Source organism: Alligator mississippiensis, chromosome 4, assembly GCF_030867095.1.
Source record: "Alligator mississippiensis isolate rAllMis1 chromosome 4, rAllMis1, whole genome shotgun sequence".
NCBI lineage: Eukaryota > Metazoa > Chordata > Crocodylia > Alligatoridae > Alligator > Alligator mississippiensis.
In genome coordinates, this window is record NC_081827.1 from 164,363,751 (window position 1) to 164,384,555 (window position 20,805).

Below are 20,805 nucleotides of genomic sequence, written 5' to 3' on the forward strand. Positions count from 1 at the left end.
AGGTGATTTGACCCCTATCAACTGGATGCTGAGATGGGAGGTGGGTTTGGGTCGCTGCTCTGCTGGAAGACGCTCTCAGAGAGGCAGGGGAAGGCATGTGCCAGCTCCTGGGTAGGGGGGTGGCAAGCAGTGTGTGTGTGTGTGTGTGTGTGTGTGTGCGCGTGTGTGCGTGCATGTATTTACAAATGTGTACATACCTCTTCTTTTTGACATCTAGCCTATCCCTTCACCCTTTCAATCTCTCAGCATCGTGTTTTTTTAAAGCCACTAAAGAAATCTCAACAACAAAAAAAATTTAATAATAAAGCGTGTAGAACCCCATTCCTCCCCCCGCCCTCTGCACATCAACTCCCGCATCCTCTCTTGCTTCCAACCGCAACGCGTGCCCTTAAAAACCCCCCCTCCAAACTTTTACAAAGTTTTTTTTTCTTTAAAACGTATTTATAGATATTTATAGATATTTATATATATATAATTTGCTTTCTTTTAAATGAATCTTCTTCTTCCTCCGGGTGACGGTTTACTTTTTTTTTTAAACCTGAAAAGCTAATTGTGTTTGGTTTTTATTTTTTTATCTTAATGTTTTTTGTGTGTTGTTTGCTGCTGGTGACATCGGCGTGGGGGGGGAGGGGCAGCAGCCACAATCAGCTGACGAGGACAAAAAGGATTTTTTTTTTGATCGTTATGAAAATTTAAAAAAAAGAAAAAAAAACAGAAACGAAAATGACCCCCCAAAATGCCCTCCCTGCCCCTCCCCCACCCCCAAAACATCTGAAATGTAATGCAACCAAAAAAAAAACCAAAAAAAAAACCACTTCATCTTCACGTCGGTGCAGTGTCCCCACCACCATCACCACCAAGGCAGGGCCAGGGGGGCAACACGGTTTCCCTCCCCGACTGAGGACCGGGGTGCTGTGAGGGGTGGGAGAGGGTGCGAGTGAGCGTGAGCAGTGGGGAAGGGGGGAATGGAGCGCTGGCCTGAGGAGGGGGTGCTGGCTGGCTGCAACGGTTGCTGTTGAACAGTTTACAGGTGTTTCTGCTCCATCCTGGTGAACTTCAGTCCTGTATCGACGGACACTGCCCAGAGCGAGTGTCCCACTTCCCCCACGGAGAGAGCGAGAGCAGGGCCCCCTGCTGCTCCCCTCCCCGCCTTCACAGAGGCGGGAGCTGGTCTGTGAGGGCCGGCCCGAGTCATGCAGTTCAGACTCTGCTGCGGAGTTCATCCCAAGTCAGGCACAGAACCCCGGAGCCCAGGGTTGCTTGAAGCCATGGACATTGTGTGCGCTGGTACAGACAGAAAGGAGCTGGGGCCAGGGCCCCACGGCACAGCAGGAGGGGGAACACTGCTCGCCCGGCAGTTTCCGAGGGCTGCGTGTCTGTCCGTCCATCCGTCTGTCCTGGGGGCAGAGAGCACTGGTGGCGTCCTGGTCCCAGCATCAGCCCCAGCATCAGGGCGAGTGGGTGGCCGGGCTGCTTCTGTTGGAACTGGGCGACAGGCTGGGGCTGCAGCTGCCAGGGGGTGGGGCCAGGCTGCCCATGCGGGAAGCACTTGGCTGCCCACCCAGTGTGTCCATGCCCTCCGAGTTTTCCAGCATCTCCTGGATGAGGGGCGGCATGGAGCCAGGGATCTCCATCTTCAGTGTGATCACCCGCTCCGCACCTGCAGGGAGAAGGGTGGGGAAAGGGGTCAACACCACCTAGAGCAGAGCCAGGCTGGGGGGCACCCTCCCACCTGCACTGGGGTGTGATGCCCTCCATGCAGGACAGGGGCCAGTTTCCCCACCTAGCTGAAGACCCCACAGTGCATGGGACACTCTAGTCTACACCCCACTCACAGCCTGGGGTAAGAAGCCTCAGAGCCCTAGGCAGGACCCCTGCACACAGCACAGGGCAGTGGGATTTGAGAGCCGTACAGTGTACATGCATTCAAAGAAGGGGCCTTTCCCAGAGACACTCCCCTAGCCTCCTTGTGGGCTAGACAGTCAGATGAGGGAAAGGGTGAAAGGGAGAGAGGGAAGACAGCCCCAGGCCTGCTTTTCCACTGCCCCCAAGACCCTCACCCTTGGCGCTAATGCTGCGCAGGTCTGTGATCTTCATCAGCATCTTGGGGAACATGTGGGGCTTGCTGGGCCGCCTCTTCCTCACGTAAACCTTGAGCGCCTCCAGCAGCGGCTCCTGCAGCTTGTCCACCCTGTCCGGCTGCTCCAGGTCCTGACGATCTGCACACAGGTGTGTGGGAAGCAATCAGGTGAGTGCAAAAGCAGCCTCTGAGCTAAGCCCCTCCAACAGGGTGCACAACACATAGCTGCCGCCCCAGCAGCTGAGAAGGGGTTAAAACACTCTGCTCTGTCCCTGAAGGCTGCCCCTACTGCCACACTGGTCTGGAGGCAGCTGTCCCTGCTATCCCCATCCCGTCCCCAGCCATGCAGCTGCCTGTTGCATAGGTCCCCCACCAGGGGGTGCTGTCAGGCAGAGCTCAGGGCCGTGGACAGGTGGCAGGAGCAGGGACCTCCTTACTTAGTCCCAAAGCTCTGGCTCCTTGGCTGCAGAGTCCCCAGGGAAGGGGAAGGGGCAGAAATGAATAGACTAGACCCAGAGACAGATGCCCCTTTCCTCTCCAGCCTCCACCCCTGGCCCATGATCCCTTGGGGGAACAATGCTGGGAACAGACCTGGGATGCAAAGCCCCAGTCACTTCTCTGGGCACAGGGGCATGAAACTGAGGAGATAAACATCTCCCCTCTCTTTACTGCTTAGATCATGGCCTGGGAATGGGGGCTCTGACTTATTGAGGATCGGGCTGAATACAGTGGCAGGGACAGGGCCTGCTCTGGTTGCTGTGCACTGGCCTAAGCATACTTACAAGGGCTGCAAACAATGCTGCCAAGCACCACCACTGCCCCCACCCCAATGCGCACACACATCAGGGCCCCTGCCCCGGCCAAGCCTTGCCCTCCAGCTCCCACCTCCACAGATGAGGCAGATGGCACTGAGCAGCCCCGTCTCAGCATCATCCATCTCCAGCGGGAGCAGCTGGTTGGCAAAGGCGAAGACCAGGTCGGTGAGGGGCCCGAAGCCAGCGTTGTGCATCTGGGTGCGGTTCAGGGTCAGCCCATCCGAGAAGGTCATGGTGTCCTGCTCCGGCGTGTAGCGCGTGCAGATCCGCAGGATCTTGGGTGGGAGATACGCAGGCTCAGCATGGCCCTGCCAGCCTCCTCTGTCCACCCCAGTACAGCGCTGCCTACCCTCTCCCCACACAACCCAGCACAGCTCCCCTTGCCCCACTGAGGCCAGGACCTGCCCCCTCCACAGAACCCCGTCATAGCCTGGCTTGCCCCCCTGCCCCACACCTCCAAGCCTATTTCCTTCACACCCTCCCAGCCTGCCCTTTTCATACCCCACATCACTGCCCAGCCTGGCCTGGCCCCTGCACATCTCCACAGCACAGCTACTTCCTTCATGCCTTCCATACCCAGCCTGTGTTCCCGCCTCACCTATGCCCTGCAATGCTGCTCCTCCCACTACCTTCAGCACCGCTCTAGCCCACCTGCCTGGGGACACCATCTCCAACTGTCCAGGCATGGAACAGCTCCTTTCACACATGTCCAAACCAGCCCAACCCAGCCTGTCATGGACACCATGGATGTCTCTGCATCCCTTGCCCCCAGCACTGCTCAGCCAGCTCTGCTGATGCCCTGGAAAGTCCCCTCCGCTGATCCTCACCAGGATGTCTAGGCAGGCAGCTTTGAGGAGGGTGATTTGGTCGGCAATGGTGAGCGTGGTGAAGCCGGGGAGCTGCTTGGCGAACTCCACTGTCTTGATGATGCACTTGGTGGACAGCTCACTGAATTTGTCCCACAAGTCGATGTCCAGTGAGACCCGCTGATCCGAGCTGTTATTCTGCAAGTGCAGGCCAGCATGAAGGAAGGGCCTGGACCATGGGGTGCCCCTAAGGCGGAAGACCCATGTACCAAATCCCCAGAGCCGGGGCTGGTGCACAGCAGGCACCATGCCACAGATAAGGAAAGACCTTGCCCCAGCAAATCAGAAGGCAGAGCTGGGTATAGAAGCCAGGAGATCTGGCTCCCATTCTCCTTTTTTCTACCCCCAGAAGGCCAGCAGTCTGCTGCATGCTCTGAGTTTGCTTCCAGAACTGAAGTCAGAAACTGGCAGGGGGCAGGACCACGTGATGCTCCAGGGAAGGTTGAAAGGAGGGCACAGTCATGCTCCAAGGTAGAGGCTGCAAGCTCACAGCATTGCCTAGTGCACCCCCTCCTACCCCAGGCCTGCGTTTCTCAACAGCTCATGTGAATGCACCTCGACATAAACCACATGCACTTCCCACCCCACAGCTCCTTCCCACGTCCAGCTTTGCCAGCACCCACCACACCCTGCATCACAGGCCCTGCCCTGCCAGCCCCAGTGCAGGCACTCACCGTAGTGTATTTGCCCAGCTGGCACAGGGCGGGGAAGGTATCCTGGTGGGCCTTGCGCACCTTCTCAATGAGGTTCTCCACCTCGGGCGTGACCACATAGCTCTCCGAACTCTCCGGCTTAGGCGTGTCCTTCTTCTTCTTGTTCCTGTCATTCCGGACAGCTGTGTGGGGACAGCAGAAGGCAGGTGGGGTCAGCAGTGCTGGACACAGAGAAGGGACAGTTTGGAGGCCTCCTCATGGCTGCTGTCTCCAACACCACCACTTCCCACCTCAACCCTGGCTCAGCCCCATCATAACCATGTGGGCCCAGCTGGCTGGGTCCTAAGAGCCTTCCATGACTAGGCCCGTCAGGGCAGGTGCCAGCCTGCCACATTGGCCAGCTGGGGGCAGGGGGGTGGCAGTGACCCAATGTGACACTGAACTTCTTGACCATACAATGCTTGAGCATTTTCCCAAGGGTGTGGGAGGTGGGGAATGACAGCAGGGCTGGAGACAGACAAGGCAGGGCAAGGCTGTGCACTGGGGGTGAGGCAGGAGCCAGGGCAGCTAAGACATGGGATTGGGCATGGACTGCCTGCCTACGCTCCAAATCCAAGGCTGGCTTTGGCAGTCTGCGAAACCCAGTGCTGCTGCTGGGAAGCTCCAGGGGAAGCTCCCACAGATGCACCAGAGCTGGCTTTAAACTAGCTTTAATAAACAGCTTGTTGTACAAACTGCTCAGCTTCCTGGCCAGAAGCTGTGGCCTGCACTTGTCCCCAGGCTCCCAGTACCCAAGGAAGCTCAGGGAGAACTGGGTTGGGTAAAACCAAGCAGACAACACTCACAGCTCAGACTGCTGCACAGACACAGGTGGCCTCCTTGTCTACACACACCACAGCTACTATAGTGAGCTTCCTTGCCCCTGTGATCCCTGCACTGAGTGCAGTAAATGCCACGCATCTGACAGAATCATAGAAAATGAGGGTTGAAAGAGACCTCAGGAGGGCACCTAGTCCAACCCCCTGCTCAAAATAGGACCTGCCCCAACTCTATCATCCCAGCCAAGACTTTGTTTAGCCTTTGTCTTAAAAAACTCCAAGGATGGAGATTTTATAGCCTCTCTAGGCAACCTATTCCAGTGCTTTACTACCCTCCCCGTGAGAAAGTTTTTCCTAATATCAAACCTAAACTTCGTTTGCTGCAACTTGAGACCATTGCTCCTTGTTCTGTCATCTCCCCACTCCCCTTTTACATCACAGTAAAGTTATGCTGCAGAAAGGGATGAATAACTCCAGCGTGGGGGCAAGTAACACACCAATGTACTGGCCAGCTGTCTGCTCGCCTGGCTGGGGTAACTCTGCGGTGCAAACAGAACCGCTCCTCCCCCCCACCTCCTACTGGTCAGACATTGCAGCAGCACACACTGTGGGCACCTATTTGGGGCAAGTGGTCATGTGCCCACTATGGATTCACTACACCAAAGAGCATACTCCAGGGGAAATGACCCCTACAGATGGAGTTGTGGATCTCCACCCACACACACAAGCCAGGAGGGGTAGGATGGAGGAGGCTGGGTGTGTGGTGTATAGACATCAGACCCTCCCCTCTGAGTCCCAGGCAGCCTGCGGTAGGGGAAGTGGGTCCATCTGGCACCAGATGCTATCATGGGCCTAAAACACACCAAAACTCAGGGCTCCTTTGTGCATGGGCACCCGCCGCAACACAGTCCCTGCCCCAAGGTCTCGGAGCAAGCACGAAGCATAGCCAGGGCTCTTTCTGGCCAGTGCCTTAGCCCACCAAACCCTCTGCACGTGTCACGAGGGCCAACAACAAGGACCCCCACAGGGAGCAGGGCACTCTACGCTACACCCACCTCCTCCCCACCCAGCTCCACCGCTCTGAAGGGGGCAGGAGGGCCTCTTCCCCCACCCCCCCACCATGGCAAGCCAGCCTCCAGCATAAGCTCAGAGCCATCTGCACAGGAAGACAGGAAGGCAGAGCCCACAGCGGAGGTCTGGACTGCCGTGGCAGGGTGGGGGCTGGACCAGTTGGAGGGAGAAACCCATGGGCTGGGGGTGGGGGAAGGGCCCGGGCAACCTGACATGCACCGGCCTCCGCAGGCCTGTGCGCTCAGCCACGCTGACAAATGTCCACCCGAGCCATAAGCCGCACAACACTTTTCTTTAAAAAAAGGAATGGAGTCATTACCAGGCGATTATGCCAGACACATAATCACTCACGCCAGGTCAGCGCCTGGCGCAGCGGGGGAGGGGAGCGGGCGAGGGGAGCCAGAATAATTCGGAAATCACTCATGTCTGCTCTGCAAATTCAATAAAGTGGAGAGGAGAAAAATGCAGGGATAATTCGGGAAGAGAAAATTGCAGCTGTGACAAGGCGTTCATCATCCAGCGAGCGCTAATGCTATTGAGACGCGGACGGGCAGCTGCCGGGGAGCTCCAGGGCATGGTGAAAACCCCAGACACACGGCGGCCTCGGCTAATCCCTCCCGCCCCTGCCCCGTTACATGAAACCAGCCCAAGCCGGCAGCCGGGTAAGAGAGGATTGCTTTACCGGGCACGCTGGGCTCTTCTCACGGCCTGGGAGGCCAAGAGGCCCCAGAAGGCTGACACCAGGGCCTAGAAGGAGCCACCTCCACCTCCCCCATGTGCTGGCCCCCCTGGGGCGGTGGGAATGGCGACACAGCCCAGCACTGGGGGAGAAGGGGGTGCTGGGACAACAATGGCTCCCCGCTAGGCAGAGGGGCCCCTGAGGCAAGCCACGGTCCATTCATCCACCCCCACCCGCTCTGGGTTCCCCATGGGGCACCCTGCCTGGCCTGCCCGAGCCAGGCAAGAGTCCCCACACGCACACATGCACACGCACATACACGCACAGGTTCTGCCATCTCCACCTGCCCCCCCCGCACGGCACGCGCTGCCCCAACAGGGGGTGGCTGGTCCTGGCATCACTGTTGCCCCCAGCTCTGGGGTGACGCCCGTTCCCCGCTAACAATGTCTCCCCACCGCTGTCCTCCCTCCAGCTAGCAGATGGGGCAGGGGCCCGGTGGGCAGGACTCCCGCATTCTCCTGGTTGGTGCCGTGGGGGGAGGCAGCTCCCTGCAGTTGGCGGGGGGCATGCGGCAGGGGGCTGGGCCGAGACAGCTGCGCCCTCACCCTCTCCTCCCGGCACCCCACCCTCTCCCCCTCTTTTTCTTACCCTCCCCCACCACCTGCCCGTCTGTTTCCAGCTCCCCCCACCCCCCAACTGGTCTCCGTTCCCCTCCCTCCCTCCCCCTCATACCAGCCGGATCGATCCCCCCCAGTTTATTAATCTAACCCCCGGCGATGCCGCCATGAGCAGGGAGGTTTTTACAGTCGGGCTCCATGACAACTGGCACGCAGACGCCAGGAGGCCTCTGTCAGCGTCATTTATCTCTGACATCATCAATCACAGGTTGCCAAGGCAACAGCCTGGATCTGGCTCAAAGGGGGTGGTCCCCGCCACTCGGCCCAAATTGGAAAATCCCTGCGACTGGGTGCGGGGGGGGAGCGGAGGTGGAGGGATGTTACCTGCCCCCAAGATGGCTGGCTCCCTGCCCACTGCAGGGCTGGGCACCCACAGCCACCCCCGCTTCCTCCCCACAGGCACCCCCACTCCTCACGCCCTCCCCTCACCAACCTATACTTCCAGTGACCCTACAGAGCCACCCCTGCAGCCCACCCCTCAGAGGACAGGTACCAGACCCTATGTCTCCCCCTGACCCCAGCAGACACGTGGCAGTAAGGTGGGGACGGGATTTCACATCTAATCCTGGGAGAGCAGCCCCCACAACGTTGCCAAACAGCACCAACCACCGTATAACAAGCCCCCAGAAATGTACCTACAGCCCTACTAGGCTCAACGTGGGGAAGGAGAACCTAGAGCTGGGTGCCCCCACAATGAGCACGGCCTGCTCCAGTCAGCCCTATCTCCCTGCCCCGTCCTCACAACCAGCAGCACTCTCTCCCTTGCAGAGAAAGGTCTTGGTTGGAGGTGGGATTGGGGCCAGGAGCCTGGAGTTCCCCATGGAGCCTCACCCATCCTGCCCTGCCCTGGGGAAAGGGGGGTGGGGGGCGTTGGTACCTAGGTACTTACACTCCTTGGACATGCCCACTTCGAAGCACTTCTGGAGGCGGCAGTACTGGCAGCGGTTGCGTGTCACCTTGTTGATGATACAGTTCTTGTCCCGGTGGCATGTGTACACCATGTTCTTCTGGATGCTCCGGCGGAAGAAGCCCTGTGGAGAGCACCCAGGCCACAGGCGCAGTGAGCAAGGCAGCACTGCTCATCCAACCCACTTCCCCTGCCTTGCCACCAACACAACTGTGGATCCTTGTACTGAGAGCTACCTCCCCCTGGGCCTGGCTCTGGACTGCTCTCTTATGCACAGGGCACAGTGCAGTGCCTTGGGAAGGCAGAGTGGGATAAGCCTTGCTGCACTGTGATGCAAGGCAGCATTGTGTCAGGTGTGGATGAGGTCACACTGGTATGAAGGGTACCCCCTTACTCCCCACACCAAAGGGGAATAAGCTATGCCAGCATAAGGTACCTCCATGCTGGTCTAACTGGGACAAACTGGTCATCACTTGTCCCATATAGGCAAGCCCTAAGACCCACTATCCTAGCTGCTCTGGTATAATTGTCATCCCCTTCCCCTTGTTGCAATACAAGCCATCTTATTCTGGGGTAAAGGGCTGCTTTGTTTTAGCTTCACCCCCAGTTACGAGCCTTCCCTCTCACCCAGTCTCCATTAGAGCGGCCTGAAAACAACACTCCCACTAGTACAGAGCAAACCAAGAGCTGCTGCCCCCTCCCTCTGGGCTTGGTCAAACTCATTCCCATGCAGGGATTAAGATGCCTTGAAAGTACAGGAACACAAGATGCCTGTGGAGATTGGACTGCTGGGAATAACCTAGGAAAGCATTACAAGAGGTGCTCTTGGAACCCCAAAAGACCCCATAGACCCCATGTCAGGTCAGGGCTACATGTGCCTTCTGCCTGGAAGGCTCTCTGAATGGAGCAGGAACATCTGCCTTCAGCACCTGGCACTTCCCAATGTTTAAATACTTTGCAAAGTACCCCCAAGTATGGGTGAAGGGGCTCTCTCCACTGTACAGCATGCCTGAGTCAAGAGTCCAGAAGTCCCTGCGTTTCTGACCTGGCTCTAGGAGAGAAGTGAGGTCTAGCGGGTTACAGCAAGGAGCCAGGACTCCTGGGTTCATTTCCTGGTTCTGCTGCAGACATGCTGGCAGACCTTGGCAAATCCTTATGTTTCTCTGTGCCTCAACTTCCTTCCCCTGCCCAAAGGGACAGATGCTAACTCTCCTCCATAAGGTCCTGAGACCTCATGATTACACCCTGGCAAAGCACTCCAAACTCTGTAGGTTGCTGCAACAAGCAAGGCTCCACATCCTGCCCACAGTGTGGGCAGGAGCCACAGCAGCTGGGCAGGTACTGTGACCACTTTGGGGTTGGCAGGGCCCAGAGCAGGACAACCAGGGAGCAGGGCTGAGCAGCCATATGTAGGGTACTGCATGCCAAGACTGGCCTAACATTGGGCTCCTGACCTTTATGCCTGGCAAGAAAGATGGGGACCACAGAGGAGGAGGCCTGGCTGGCACATGGAGAGAGGGGGCAGCTGTTTGTGAATCAGGGTGAGATCATTACAGATACTGGTACGACCCCCCAAAAATCCACTTCCAACCCATTACAGGGGCTGTCCAGACCTAGATAAGTGCTTGTTGGCTCCTTGGGGTGTGGATTAATAGTAAGGACCCCAGTGTTCACATAAGGAAACAAGCGGCACCCTCCTGAAGTGTGGAAGCAGAACCCTGGTGTACCCACAGGTGCTACACTAGGAGCTGCTGTCCCCTCCCAACCTACCCCAAGGAACTCAGGCTAGCAGCTGCCTCAAGGTTAAATGACTCCCCCAAGGCTGGACAGGGTGGACAATGAGGAGGGGTGGTTGGTGTCAGAGCCAGGACTTTAGGTGCTCTCATCTGACCCAGCCGCTGGGCAATCCTTCTGCTACATGGGCCCCACACTCACCTTGCAGCCTTCGCAGGCGCTCACCCCATAGTGGTAGCCCGAGGACTTGTCCTGGCACACGAAGCAGGGCTTGTAGACCCGAGGCAGCGGGGGCGGAGATGGGGGGCTGGGGACGATCTCTTCAGAGCTGGTGCTCTGCGTCTCTATGGCTGGGGAGAGAAAACAGAAGGAGAGGGCTCAGGGCTTGCTCAGGGTCTGTCTGCTGCATTCCCCTCCCTGTGGGAGGAGGGACCTGTAGTTATGCCCGCTTAGCATGGCACTGCCCAACACCAGGCAGCCCCTGGGAGCAGGGGGTTCCACAGGGCTCACCCTGACCTTGGGGACAGATCTGAAGAACGTGGAAGTGGGGGCACAGCAGCCTAGCACAGCCACCCACCGTCTCTGCTCCCAGCCCGTCATGGACCTGTGCCCCACTCTGCCTTGTGAACTCCACATTGCCTCCTTCCACCATGCTGGAGATGCCCCCAGCTAAGCCCAGCCCCAGCAAAGCACGGCCTCAGAGCTGGGGAAAATCACTGGTTCCCCAGCCTGAGATGGGTCTAGAGAAAGCGCCATCTGCCTTGTTGCCAACAAAAGAACGCCAAGCCTGCAAAGCACTCATGCTCAGGGTCTGTGCTGCTGCCACACAGCCCCATGGCCACCCTGCTGGGCATCCCCCTCATAGCTCTGCTGAGACCGAGAACATGCATCTGTAATGACCTGCCCCCGTCAACGCCTTGCACAGCTGTTGACGCTGGTGAGAAGCCAGTGTGCAACAGAGCAGGCCGTGCTGCATATATCAGGGATGATGCAACAGGCAGGCAGGGCACTGGGGCATAGGTCACAAAAGTCCTCCCAGTGCCTTCTGGCACCAAAGGAAGGAAGCATTGTTGGGGGAGGGAACTGCTTCTATCCCAAACTCCTGGCTGCACTGGGTGAATCCTGGCAGCCAGCAGTATTTCTGGAGGGGCAGCCCCAGCTGGCCACACTCCCCTGATGAGCCCTAATGCTAGGACACCAGTGCCGCTTCAGTGTGGAGCCAGCTGCAAGGCTGCCAGGTGCCTCTCTGCTGTGCCACACAATGCTCTCTACAAGACCAAGAGCACTTTCCCCTGTGCTTCAGGCACCACCAGAGCAGATGAAGGGTATTTGGGGGGTAGTGTGGGGGGATCAGGTGGGTGTAAGCATGAAAGCAGTGTCCAGGCCACAGATAGCTCCCTGCACCTGGGCAGGAGCATACCTGGCTGGCACTGCCCTGAGGATGCAGTCTACGCCACAGCCTCTGGGAGGTTCAGTCCCTCTGCCCCTTTCTGTGCAGGACCCTGGACCCCCCTGTGAACTGACCAGAGGAGAAGGGAGCTATGAGCCTACAACACACACAGCATCACCCAGGGAAGCATCCCTGCCTGGTGGACACCTCCCACCTGCCCATGAGTGCATGGCTGCAGGAGAGCCACTCAGACCCTCATGCAGCCCTAGGCAGCAGGTATCAGAGCCCTGAGCCACCAGACCCTTGATCTTGGGGCTCCCCATAGCCAACCCCCAAGGAAGCCAAGGCACGGGGGTTGGGGCATGGGCTGTTCTGGAATCTTGCAGCACCCCCGGGTCGTGGCAGAATGGGCGGGAGGCACTCTGTGAGCCTGCAAGATGTGACTTGACATTTCCAGGCCACAGACATAAGATGTGGGATTCAGGCAGAAAGTGCATCCTGGGAGTGCCACACTGCACATCTGAACAGTACTGCTAGAGCCTTGCCCCCATCCACCCCATCCTCTCCACACCTCGCACCACAGCCAGCACCCCAGTGCCATGCTCTCCCCACCATGCCCTGGGCCACCAAGGGGCACTCCCTAAGCCTTTGCTCTGAAACCAAGCAAGGGAGAGGAGAGGCTGCCCTCAGGTCACTCATAGGAGGGGCTCACAGGAGGGGCATAGCTATGGGGCGGCCCCTTCCAGGGCCTGAAAAGCCACTGCCATAGGCTCAAGTGCCAGGCTCAACAAATCCTCAAGGCAGGGTGTGTGCACAAGTGCTGGGGCATGCGTGTCAGTGTGCACATGCAGCAGGCCATACAAAGCCAGCTTGAACAAGGATTTGAAAAACAAAACAAGCCCTCACAAGCGAAACACCATCCTGCCCCCAAGGAGAGTGATGTGGCACCCAAGACAGCATCACCACCTGAGACCAGCTCCCACTGTGGGGACACACGTGCCCCAACAGTCACCTGGCATCAGCAAGGTGTGAGAGACAATGACACAGCCTCTTGGGCACCCACCATGAGTATACACACCTCCCAGGGAAGAGCATGTACTCACATATACAAGGAGCTGTGTCTATAAATGGTGTGCACACATGCACACAAACTGTCCATACCCACTACAGTGGTTCCTGCATGTGAGTGTGCGCACACACACACACACACACACACACACAGACTGTGCATACAGGCACAGTACACACACAAGCACACACATGCACTCAAAGACAATATACTAAAAAAGTCACAAACCCACACAAATACAGGGACTGTCCACAAGCACATACACAAATTCAGGGACTGCAGTCATTCCCCCATGTGCCCTTAGGAATGCAGTCAACAAATCTCAGCTCTCCTCATCTCCCAGGAAGGACACCAGAGTGTACCCTGGGTTACAGAGAGATGGACACACATCTACAAGTGTCCTAGACACTCTCCCGTGCTCCAAGCTCTTGGAGGGCAGCTGCTGCCTGGGCCAGACAAGTTGGTGTTGGGGTCTCCCTGCTGCTACCCACTCTGTGCAGAGACAGGGACCCCCTTGGGCAGCACTGAGGCCTCCCTCCCCCTCTCTGGTGGCCAGGTGGCACCACGTCTAGGAGCAAGGCCTGCTCTCTTCAACAGACTTATCCCCACCCCCAACACTGACAGGAGAACCCTTTCCTGTCTGCCAGGACAGCTGTGCACAGCTGGCTCTATAGAGCAGTGTTCTCACGGAGCACAGCTCAGATCCTCTAGGCCACAGGCGACACACTGCCAACAGAGGCCTCCCACCAGCTGGGTTTACAGGAATCCTCAAGAGGCCCCAGGCCCATCGTGCCAGGTGCTGTGCATGTGTGTGCGTGCACATATATGTATACATGGTAACAGGCCTCTGATCTCACCCCAGCCTTTGTGTGCCTGCAGCTGGGATGACACATGCTACGGAAGATGCCAAGGTGGGCTCCCAGGTGCAGTGAGGGCCTTCCACACTGACTGTAAATCACAAGGCACCTCAGTGGAGATCAGCACCCTCTGTTGCAGCAGTCACAGAATCCAAACCCAGCACTACTGCTCTGCCCAGTCCTGTCCCCAGGGACATCTCAAAATGTCCAGCCAGGAAGGGACAGGGGTAGTTTCATGATTGTGGAGATCTCCAGACCTACCAGATGCAAAAGCCGCAACACCAGCAGCAGTATGAAGCATGACTGGCTCTTATCACTGCAGATGCAGCAGGGGGCTGACCTGTCCCAGACAAACCCTCTGACTTGGCTCAGGCGGTATGTCTTGGTGGAAAGCATCTTTCAGAAAGCTCCCTCCCTCTTCCTGCTTGGATGGCTTGTGGCCTAGAGGTGGGGCTCTGAAGCCTGTGAGTGGGATTCCCAGACGCAGGTCTCTGCCCACAGCTGTAACTCAGCTGCTCTGCTGACAATGCTGGGGGAGTGCGTGTGTAATGGGTGGCACTAGACAGAGCCCATGGGCTGGCTTTGCTTAGGAAAGGCAAAACCACCTGGAACCAGAGCAGGCTGCACACTCCAGCATCCCCACAACTGCATGGGCACGATACACTCCTGTCCAGGCTGCACGTGACCCCCCTGTCTCCCCACTTGAACAGGTCCCGCTCTCTTGCTTTGCACAGGCCAAGCCTGAAGCTTGATTCTTGTCTGCCTCCAGGAGAACACAGAAGGCTCTGGGGGAAAACCTGGGACTGGTGCCATGTGCAAATAACACTCCTCCACCGGCTTCTCCCCCCCACACACAACACACACACGCCCCAGGAGAGGGTGCATTCCCTGCACAGCTCCAATGATTTGCTCAGAAAGACAGAGCTGGGGCGTTCAATTCTTGTGTCCTTCCCTCAGCCATTCTCTCAAAGCATGGGGGGCTTCTACAGCCACAGCTTATACATCCCTTCTTGCCATGGGGGAGTGCCCAGCCCCCACTGCAGCAGGGGCACTGGCATAGCTACCCCACTCCTCAGCTTCATGGCAGCTGGAGTCACTCAGCACATCCTCCCATTGCTGGGTCTGCTCCCTTGGCTGGGCTATGAGATGAGCTCATCCAGTCCCAGGAGAAGAGAGGCCTTTCCTAGCAAACAAGCAGGAGAGGGGAGACAGAGACACACACCTGGCCACCAGGCGCAGAGCAAAGCCACTCGCCAAAGCCTGTTTCTTCTACCCCTTCTCCCTGCTACCCCCAGTCATCTCCCCATGCTGCTCTGCTTGTGGGCTATGGGGCTGGGAGCTCAGCTCAGCTGAGACCTCAGTGACCCTTCTGAGGAGAGTAGGGCGACCCTGAGCCCTCCCAGCCACATCAGGCACCAACCCACCCCATCCAGGACAGAGGGAATCTCACGGGGCAAAGGGGGTGGGGCGATCTGGCCCTTCCCCCACACAGCTGAGCCAAGAGCCCTGTGGCTGGAGCAGCAGAGAAGGGAGTAGCCACCAGCACAGCTTGAACAGTGGGGCAAGGGAGAATGATCCAGGAACCACAGGAAAACTTAAGAAATCAAGGTTCAAGTCCAGGCTCTACCACAGGCCCCTGAGACCTGGGCTGAGTCTCTGGATCTCTCTGCTCCACACCAGTAACACGAGGAGAACAAGCCTCATTTCCAACCCGGACTGCGACCCAAGCGGGCACAGACTATTTCGGGCTCCGAGCCTATGGCATGCATACTGCTCCCCATCTTCCCTGATGCTCAATCCCACTCTCAACATGCAAGCTTAAACTCTACCAGGAGCTTGATCTTTCCCAAAGTCAAAAGAAATACCATCGGAAACATCAGCCCTCACCTCTGCTGGCTCTCTCAGCGCTCACCTGTGTAGCAGAGACTAGTCTTTACCCTAGGAAGAACGGCAGATCCATTCCCACCCAGGGCCACACAGCTGCTTCTGTGCCCCTAGAAACAGCCCAGGGCCCCTGCTCTTGCCAGCTAGGTGTGAGACACAGCCTAGGACATGCAGCTGGGCAGGTCTGAACCTGAATCCCAACTCAAGCCTTAACTCCCCCCTTGTGCAGGAACTAGCCAGAGCTTTGAGGGATTTCCCTAGCTAGCAGGCATTGGGGGTAAGGTGGGGCAGACAATATGCTTTTCCCCTCGCAGCTCCTGAGCCCTGCTTGCACTCAGGGCAGGAAGGGGTTAAAGAGCTGCCCGCAACTCCTCAGGATGTTTGGCGATGTTTTTCTTAACTTAGAGCCAAGTAAACCAGTCAAACAGGATATTAAAGGCCTGGCCCTAGTTAATGCGCCAGCAATCCCCCCCACTCGCCGCCTCCAGAGGAGAGGAATGCCCCCATGGCCCAAATCCAGCCCCAGCTCCCAAAGACAGGTCCAACCATGGTCCCTGCATAGGGCAGTGCCCTGCCTGGGAAGAGAGGCTCCCTCTCCCCCAACATGTGCATACTGGGAGATCAGACACTAATGGGGATCCAGGAGTCAAAGTTGTGGGGAGCGGTATCTTGGCACAGGAAGAGGCCTAATAGCAGGGGAATGTACCCCAGGCACTTTTCTGCTCCTCAGAGACCAGCCAGTCCCTGCTGGGGAAAAGCCTCGTGACAGAGCCTTGTGACAGTCGAGCATAGGGTTGGGGAGCATCTCCCAGCCCAGCAGGGCAGTGTCATGCCGGGCTCAGGATACCTGGGTTCTGTTCCCTGCACGGGGCATCTGAGAGGGGAAGCAGGGCCTGGCAGGGAATAGCAGCGCATTAGGAAACCTGGGCTTTCCCGCCTGCATCAGGAGGGGGGTAGGGATTAGTGGTTTGATCAGGGAAATGCCTGGGAGCCAGGACTCCTGGGTCCCTCCCAGCCTTGTGGAGAGTAAACAGCCCGGGGCAGAGCTCAAACAAGACAGGGGAGGATCAATTTCCTTCCAGAGGCACCTAGCACATTTCTGGTGTATTTGGGCCAACTCAGGTGCCCACAGGGCTCTCTGCAGCCCCACCACAACAAGGCCACAAGCACATGAAGAAGGTTGTGAGCTGGAGGCTCCCCAGAGAGCACAGAGCATGGCTCCTGTGGGGCAGCGCCTGCCCCCTACCTTTGCAGCTGAACCATCAACAGCAGTAGGGCAGGGTAGCAGATGCAGCAGTGGCTGCTGCAGGTGGGCACCAGGCATGCAAGGGTTAACTGAGAGCAGCTCCGGGTGCTGGGCTCCCTGGGGGCCCCCAGATCTGCGAAGGTCACAGTTGCTGCTGCAGAAGAGAAGTTGCGGAGGGAGAGGTAGATGCAGGAGGGCGGAAAGGAGCTGCTAATGAACAAAGATGGAGCTGTGCCCTGCAAAGTGGAAGAGGCTGGGGAAGAAGGGATCTGGGGCTGCTCTTAGGGACCCCTGCACACATAGGTCTGTGCCCCATGCGATCTTCAAGAGGGACCCTCCATCTCTACAAACACCAGCCCCAGCCACATGCCCTGCAGCTGGGAGCAGAGTCATGCCGGGTCTAGGGGTACACTCCAAGCACCCCCAGCTCACACAACCTTCCTGCCCCCCACTCCCAACCCAGCCTCTGAGACTTTCGGGTGAAGACAAAAGGGGAAGCCACCAGCCTGGAACAATGGGAGATCTGTTTCCCCATCAAAGGCAGGCCTGTCCCTGCTGCCGCACTCCCGCTGCTCCCCATCACAGCAAGGGAGGCTGCATTAATTGCTCTCTAGTGTGGCCCTCTCGAGGTCAGAGATGGAGTGGGGAGGCCGGGTGGCAGTCTGGGCGGTCGCAGCAGGCAGACAGAAGCCGTATTCTTTGAACGAGCCCAGCACAGCCGACAGGATGAAGCAGGCAGGGGCAAGGGGCAGGCGATGCCATATGGAGCCAGACTGGAACAAACAAGGGGGATTCCCGTCCCTGGCACCATGCGGCTGGGGACCACAGAGGACAGAGGCGCTGACCCCAAGCCCTTCGGAGTTGGCGGGATGAGCTGGCTCAGAGCCCAAGACACTGGGCTCCAGCAGCTCCCGCTGAGACTAACTGCCAGAGGATCACATTGTTCAATGCAAGATGCCTGCCGCTGCACCCAGGATGGTGCCAGGGCTCTGCCTCTTGCCCGCAGATACTGTGAGGAAACACTCAGTGCAGCCCAACCTGGGCTGAAACAACTCACCTCCAGTCTGGGGCTAGCAGGCAGTACTGTGACGCAGGAGGTTCAGCTGCCTCTGGGTATGTCCGGCCCTCACCAGCCCAGCTTCTCCTCTGGGAGGGAGGAGCCAGTGCCACCATAGGACCAAGTGTCAGGACACCTGGGTTCTACTCCCGGATCTGCCATGGAGCTGCTACCCCCCCAGGCTTGGCTTCTCCACATCTGGTCCCTCACACCTAGTCCCCCAGGACTCTCCCAGCCTATTACAGCTGCTGTGAGGAACAAGAGTTCACCACATGGGGCACATGCCAAGGTCTCTGTGAGCAACCCTGTATTCTGGCGCTGCTCTGACCCTCCTGCAGGGGCCACAAACAGGTACCAAGGCAAAGGCTCCCAGTTTGAGCAGGGGCAGGGGCTGGGCAGCAGCGAAGAAATGTCAGCTTACTGAAAGCTCTGAGGGTGGTACAGGACAAGTCCTCTACAGGACATAACTGGGGAGCAAAGGAGCACATGGACAGCCTGACCCCAACATCCAGGGAGCAGCCCAGCACACAGGCCGCCCAGCATGTTACCGGGGGAGGGGGATGGGGAACAGAGAAAAGGCTATCAGCAAGAAAGAGCAGAGCCAGTGGGAAGGGTGGCCATGGGGCACTGTTAACTGGGACAGCTGCCTGACATCACCTGCATGGGAAAAGTAGCCCCTGCCCCAGGCCTACCCTGTTGTGAGCAGTCCTGTCCAGGGAATGCCCTGGTGAGCCCAGTCCAGCACTCCTGGGCTGTGTCCTGCCCCTGCAGGTGGGGTCTACCTGCTACAGGAAGAGACCAGGGCCAGGACTCCTGGGTTCTACTCTTGTTGCAGGAAGGAAGATGTGGGGTTAGGAACTTGGGACTCCTGGATCCCAATGTCAAATATACCACAGACTTCATGCCTCAGTTTCCCTGTCTAGATCGCAAGGATATCACGAGTCAGCCTGCTCAAAGTGCCATGGCACTACCCATGCCAGGACACAGCTTAATGGCCAGGCACTGCCATGGGGCAGAAGGGAACAAGGGGAGAGCTAGAAATGGCAGTGAGCAGTGGGAGGTGGTATTATGGGGGGAGATGGGGGTGTTGCGGCTAGAGGGAGAGGGGCAGAGGGGATGACGGGTGGGGCGTCCAATTTGGGTGAGGTCACAGGGACACTAACTGGACAAACAAGCAAGGTATCCCCAACGTGACAAGGCAGAGGCTGCTGAAAGGCAGGCACATGGGGTGGGGGGGAAGGGGACAACACATGAAAGGGCACTCAACAAAAGGCACAGGCTGCACTGCATAAAGGGCTCATTGTTGGGTTAACTTCTGCCAAGACAGTGCACTCCAACAACAGACAATCCCAGGCGAGCAGTTGAGGGGGTGGGATTAATCTCACCCAGCTATTCCTCCCGTGCCTGACTTCAAGGGCTGGCATTCCAGAAGGCTGCAGAGCTGCAGGGACTCCGAAAGCACATGGGCACATACAGGATGGGCGCGTGTGCTTGACAGGAAAGGGAGGATGCACTGTTCTCACTTATGCACACAGGTGCACAAACACTATGTGCGTGGGTGTGGGTAGGGGAGGGAGTATATACGTGCATGTGCCTGAGCAGAGGCATGCATTTCTTCTCTCTCACACACTCTCTCTTCTCTCAAAGGAGCCCCCAGCCTTGTTCAGCTACACTCAGCCGCTCTCTAGGGCCTGATCCATTCCCTGGAACTAGTACCTTTCCCAGTCACCTCAAGGTGGACAAGGCCCAGCCAGAGCCACCTGTGACCCCAGTGCACAGTGACAGGCACTGGGAACAGAAAGCCAGGGGCTGCATGGAGAACAGCCCCTGGGGATTCCCAGGTAGGAGTCCAAGTCAGGCCCCCCCTACCAGGAGGGCTGTGACTGAGGGCAGAGGCCATGCAGAGATCTGGGCAAGGTAGGTGGGCAGGGGCATGGGCTGACAGGTGAGGCAGCAGGACGCAGGCCTGGCACAGCCAGGAGGAAGACGCCGGGCAGGTTGCCAGCTCCCAACAGGCCCTTTGTTCCCCAGCCAGAGCCAGGGCTGCCAGGCTCCCAGAGCACTGGGCTGCCGGCACTGCCTTGCTCCAGCGCACAGTCCCAGCCTTGGCAGCCAAGGCAAACACAGCGCTGGCCCTGCCCTGCTGGGAACAACACCTCTACCTGTGCCCCACCCGAGAGGCTCCCAGGGAGATCTGCACCTTCACACAGAGGGGCCTGCCCCCTGGCAAGGGGCTCCAGGCTAGAGAAGAGACTGCAGCCTCTCTCTCCCAGCAGGGCTATTTCTAGGAAGGAGCTGGCTGGGAGGTGGTAGTTCCCAGCTCCCTTAACCCCTCCGGCATAGGTGGCATAAGGCTGGGGCTAACAGGGCTTAGTCCCACCAAACTGGGCCAGCAACAGCAGCTCCAGCACCACCGCCGCTGCAGCACCGCGCCCAGCACCCCCGCCGCATGCACAGCACCAACACATGCTGGCCTGCAACAGCCCTGCGGGAGGGAGGGAAGGGGGCAGGCAGGCGTGCGACGTACTGCCCAGCCCCCGCCTCAAATAATATTCTCTAGTGCCACCTATGCCGTCCAGGGCAATTCAGGATCACACCATATAGGCTGCTCCCTGCTGCTATTTCCCAGTACAGGGTTTTGGGACTGGAGCACCTGCTGTTCACGCACCCTGGCCCCTGCACCATGCTCTTTCCCCAGGCCTCAGCTCAGGGGGGAAAGGGCACAAGCAGCAGGTACATGAGGATGCACATGCCTAAGCAGCTCCCAGTCCCCCTAGACTTTTCCCCAACACTCACTTCTGGAACTAAATCATAAGTGCTCTGTCCTTTGACAGCTCCCATACACAGCCCCCATCCTGGGACTGTTATCCCCATGGTGGGGGAAACTGAGGCACAAGAACAAGGAAGCCACTGAGCTGAGGTCCCAGCAAGCCAAGGAGTCAGGAAAGGAACTCAGGAGGCCTGGTTCCCAGGCCACTCCCTCCACTAACCTTTAAAACACA

The 20,805-nt window shown here is 58.1% G+C and overlaps 1 protein-coding gene across 4 annotated transcripts in view; it reads right to left on the bottom strand.

The window, feature by feature from the left end:
• Positions 1-276: 276 nt before the first annotated feature.
• Positions 277-20,805, bottom strand: part of RARA (retinoic acid receptor alpha) — a 92,512-nt gene continuing 71,983 nt past the window's right edge. For 2 of the 4 annotated variants that reach the window (XM_014604740.3, XM_014604741.3), the window contains 7 exons: positions 10,502-10,650; positions 8,549-8,690; positions 4,436-4,635; positions 3,723-3,899; positions 2,966-3,170; positions 2,061-2,219; positions 277-1,660 (listed from right to left, as the gene is read on the bottom strand). In XM_014604740.3, coding sequence (XP_014460226.1) covers positions 1,449-1,660; positions 2,061-2,219; positions 2,966-3,170; positions 3,723-3,899; positions 4,436-4,635; positions 8,549-8,690; positions 10,502-10,650 — 1,244 coding nt within the window. In that variant the 3' untranslated portion in view covers positions 277-1,448. The remainder of the gene's footprint in view (positions 1,661-2,060; positions 2,220-2,965; positions 3,171-3,722; positions 3,900-4,435; positions 4,636-8,548; positions 8,691-10,501; positions 10,651-20,805) is intronic. The other 2 variants (XM_006270780.4, XM_006270781.4) reach the window with 1 other exon arrangement.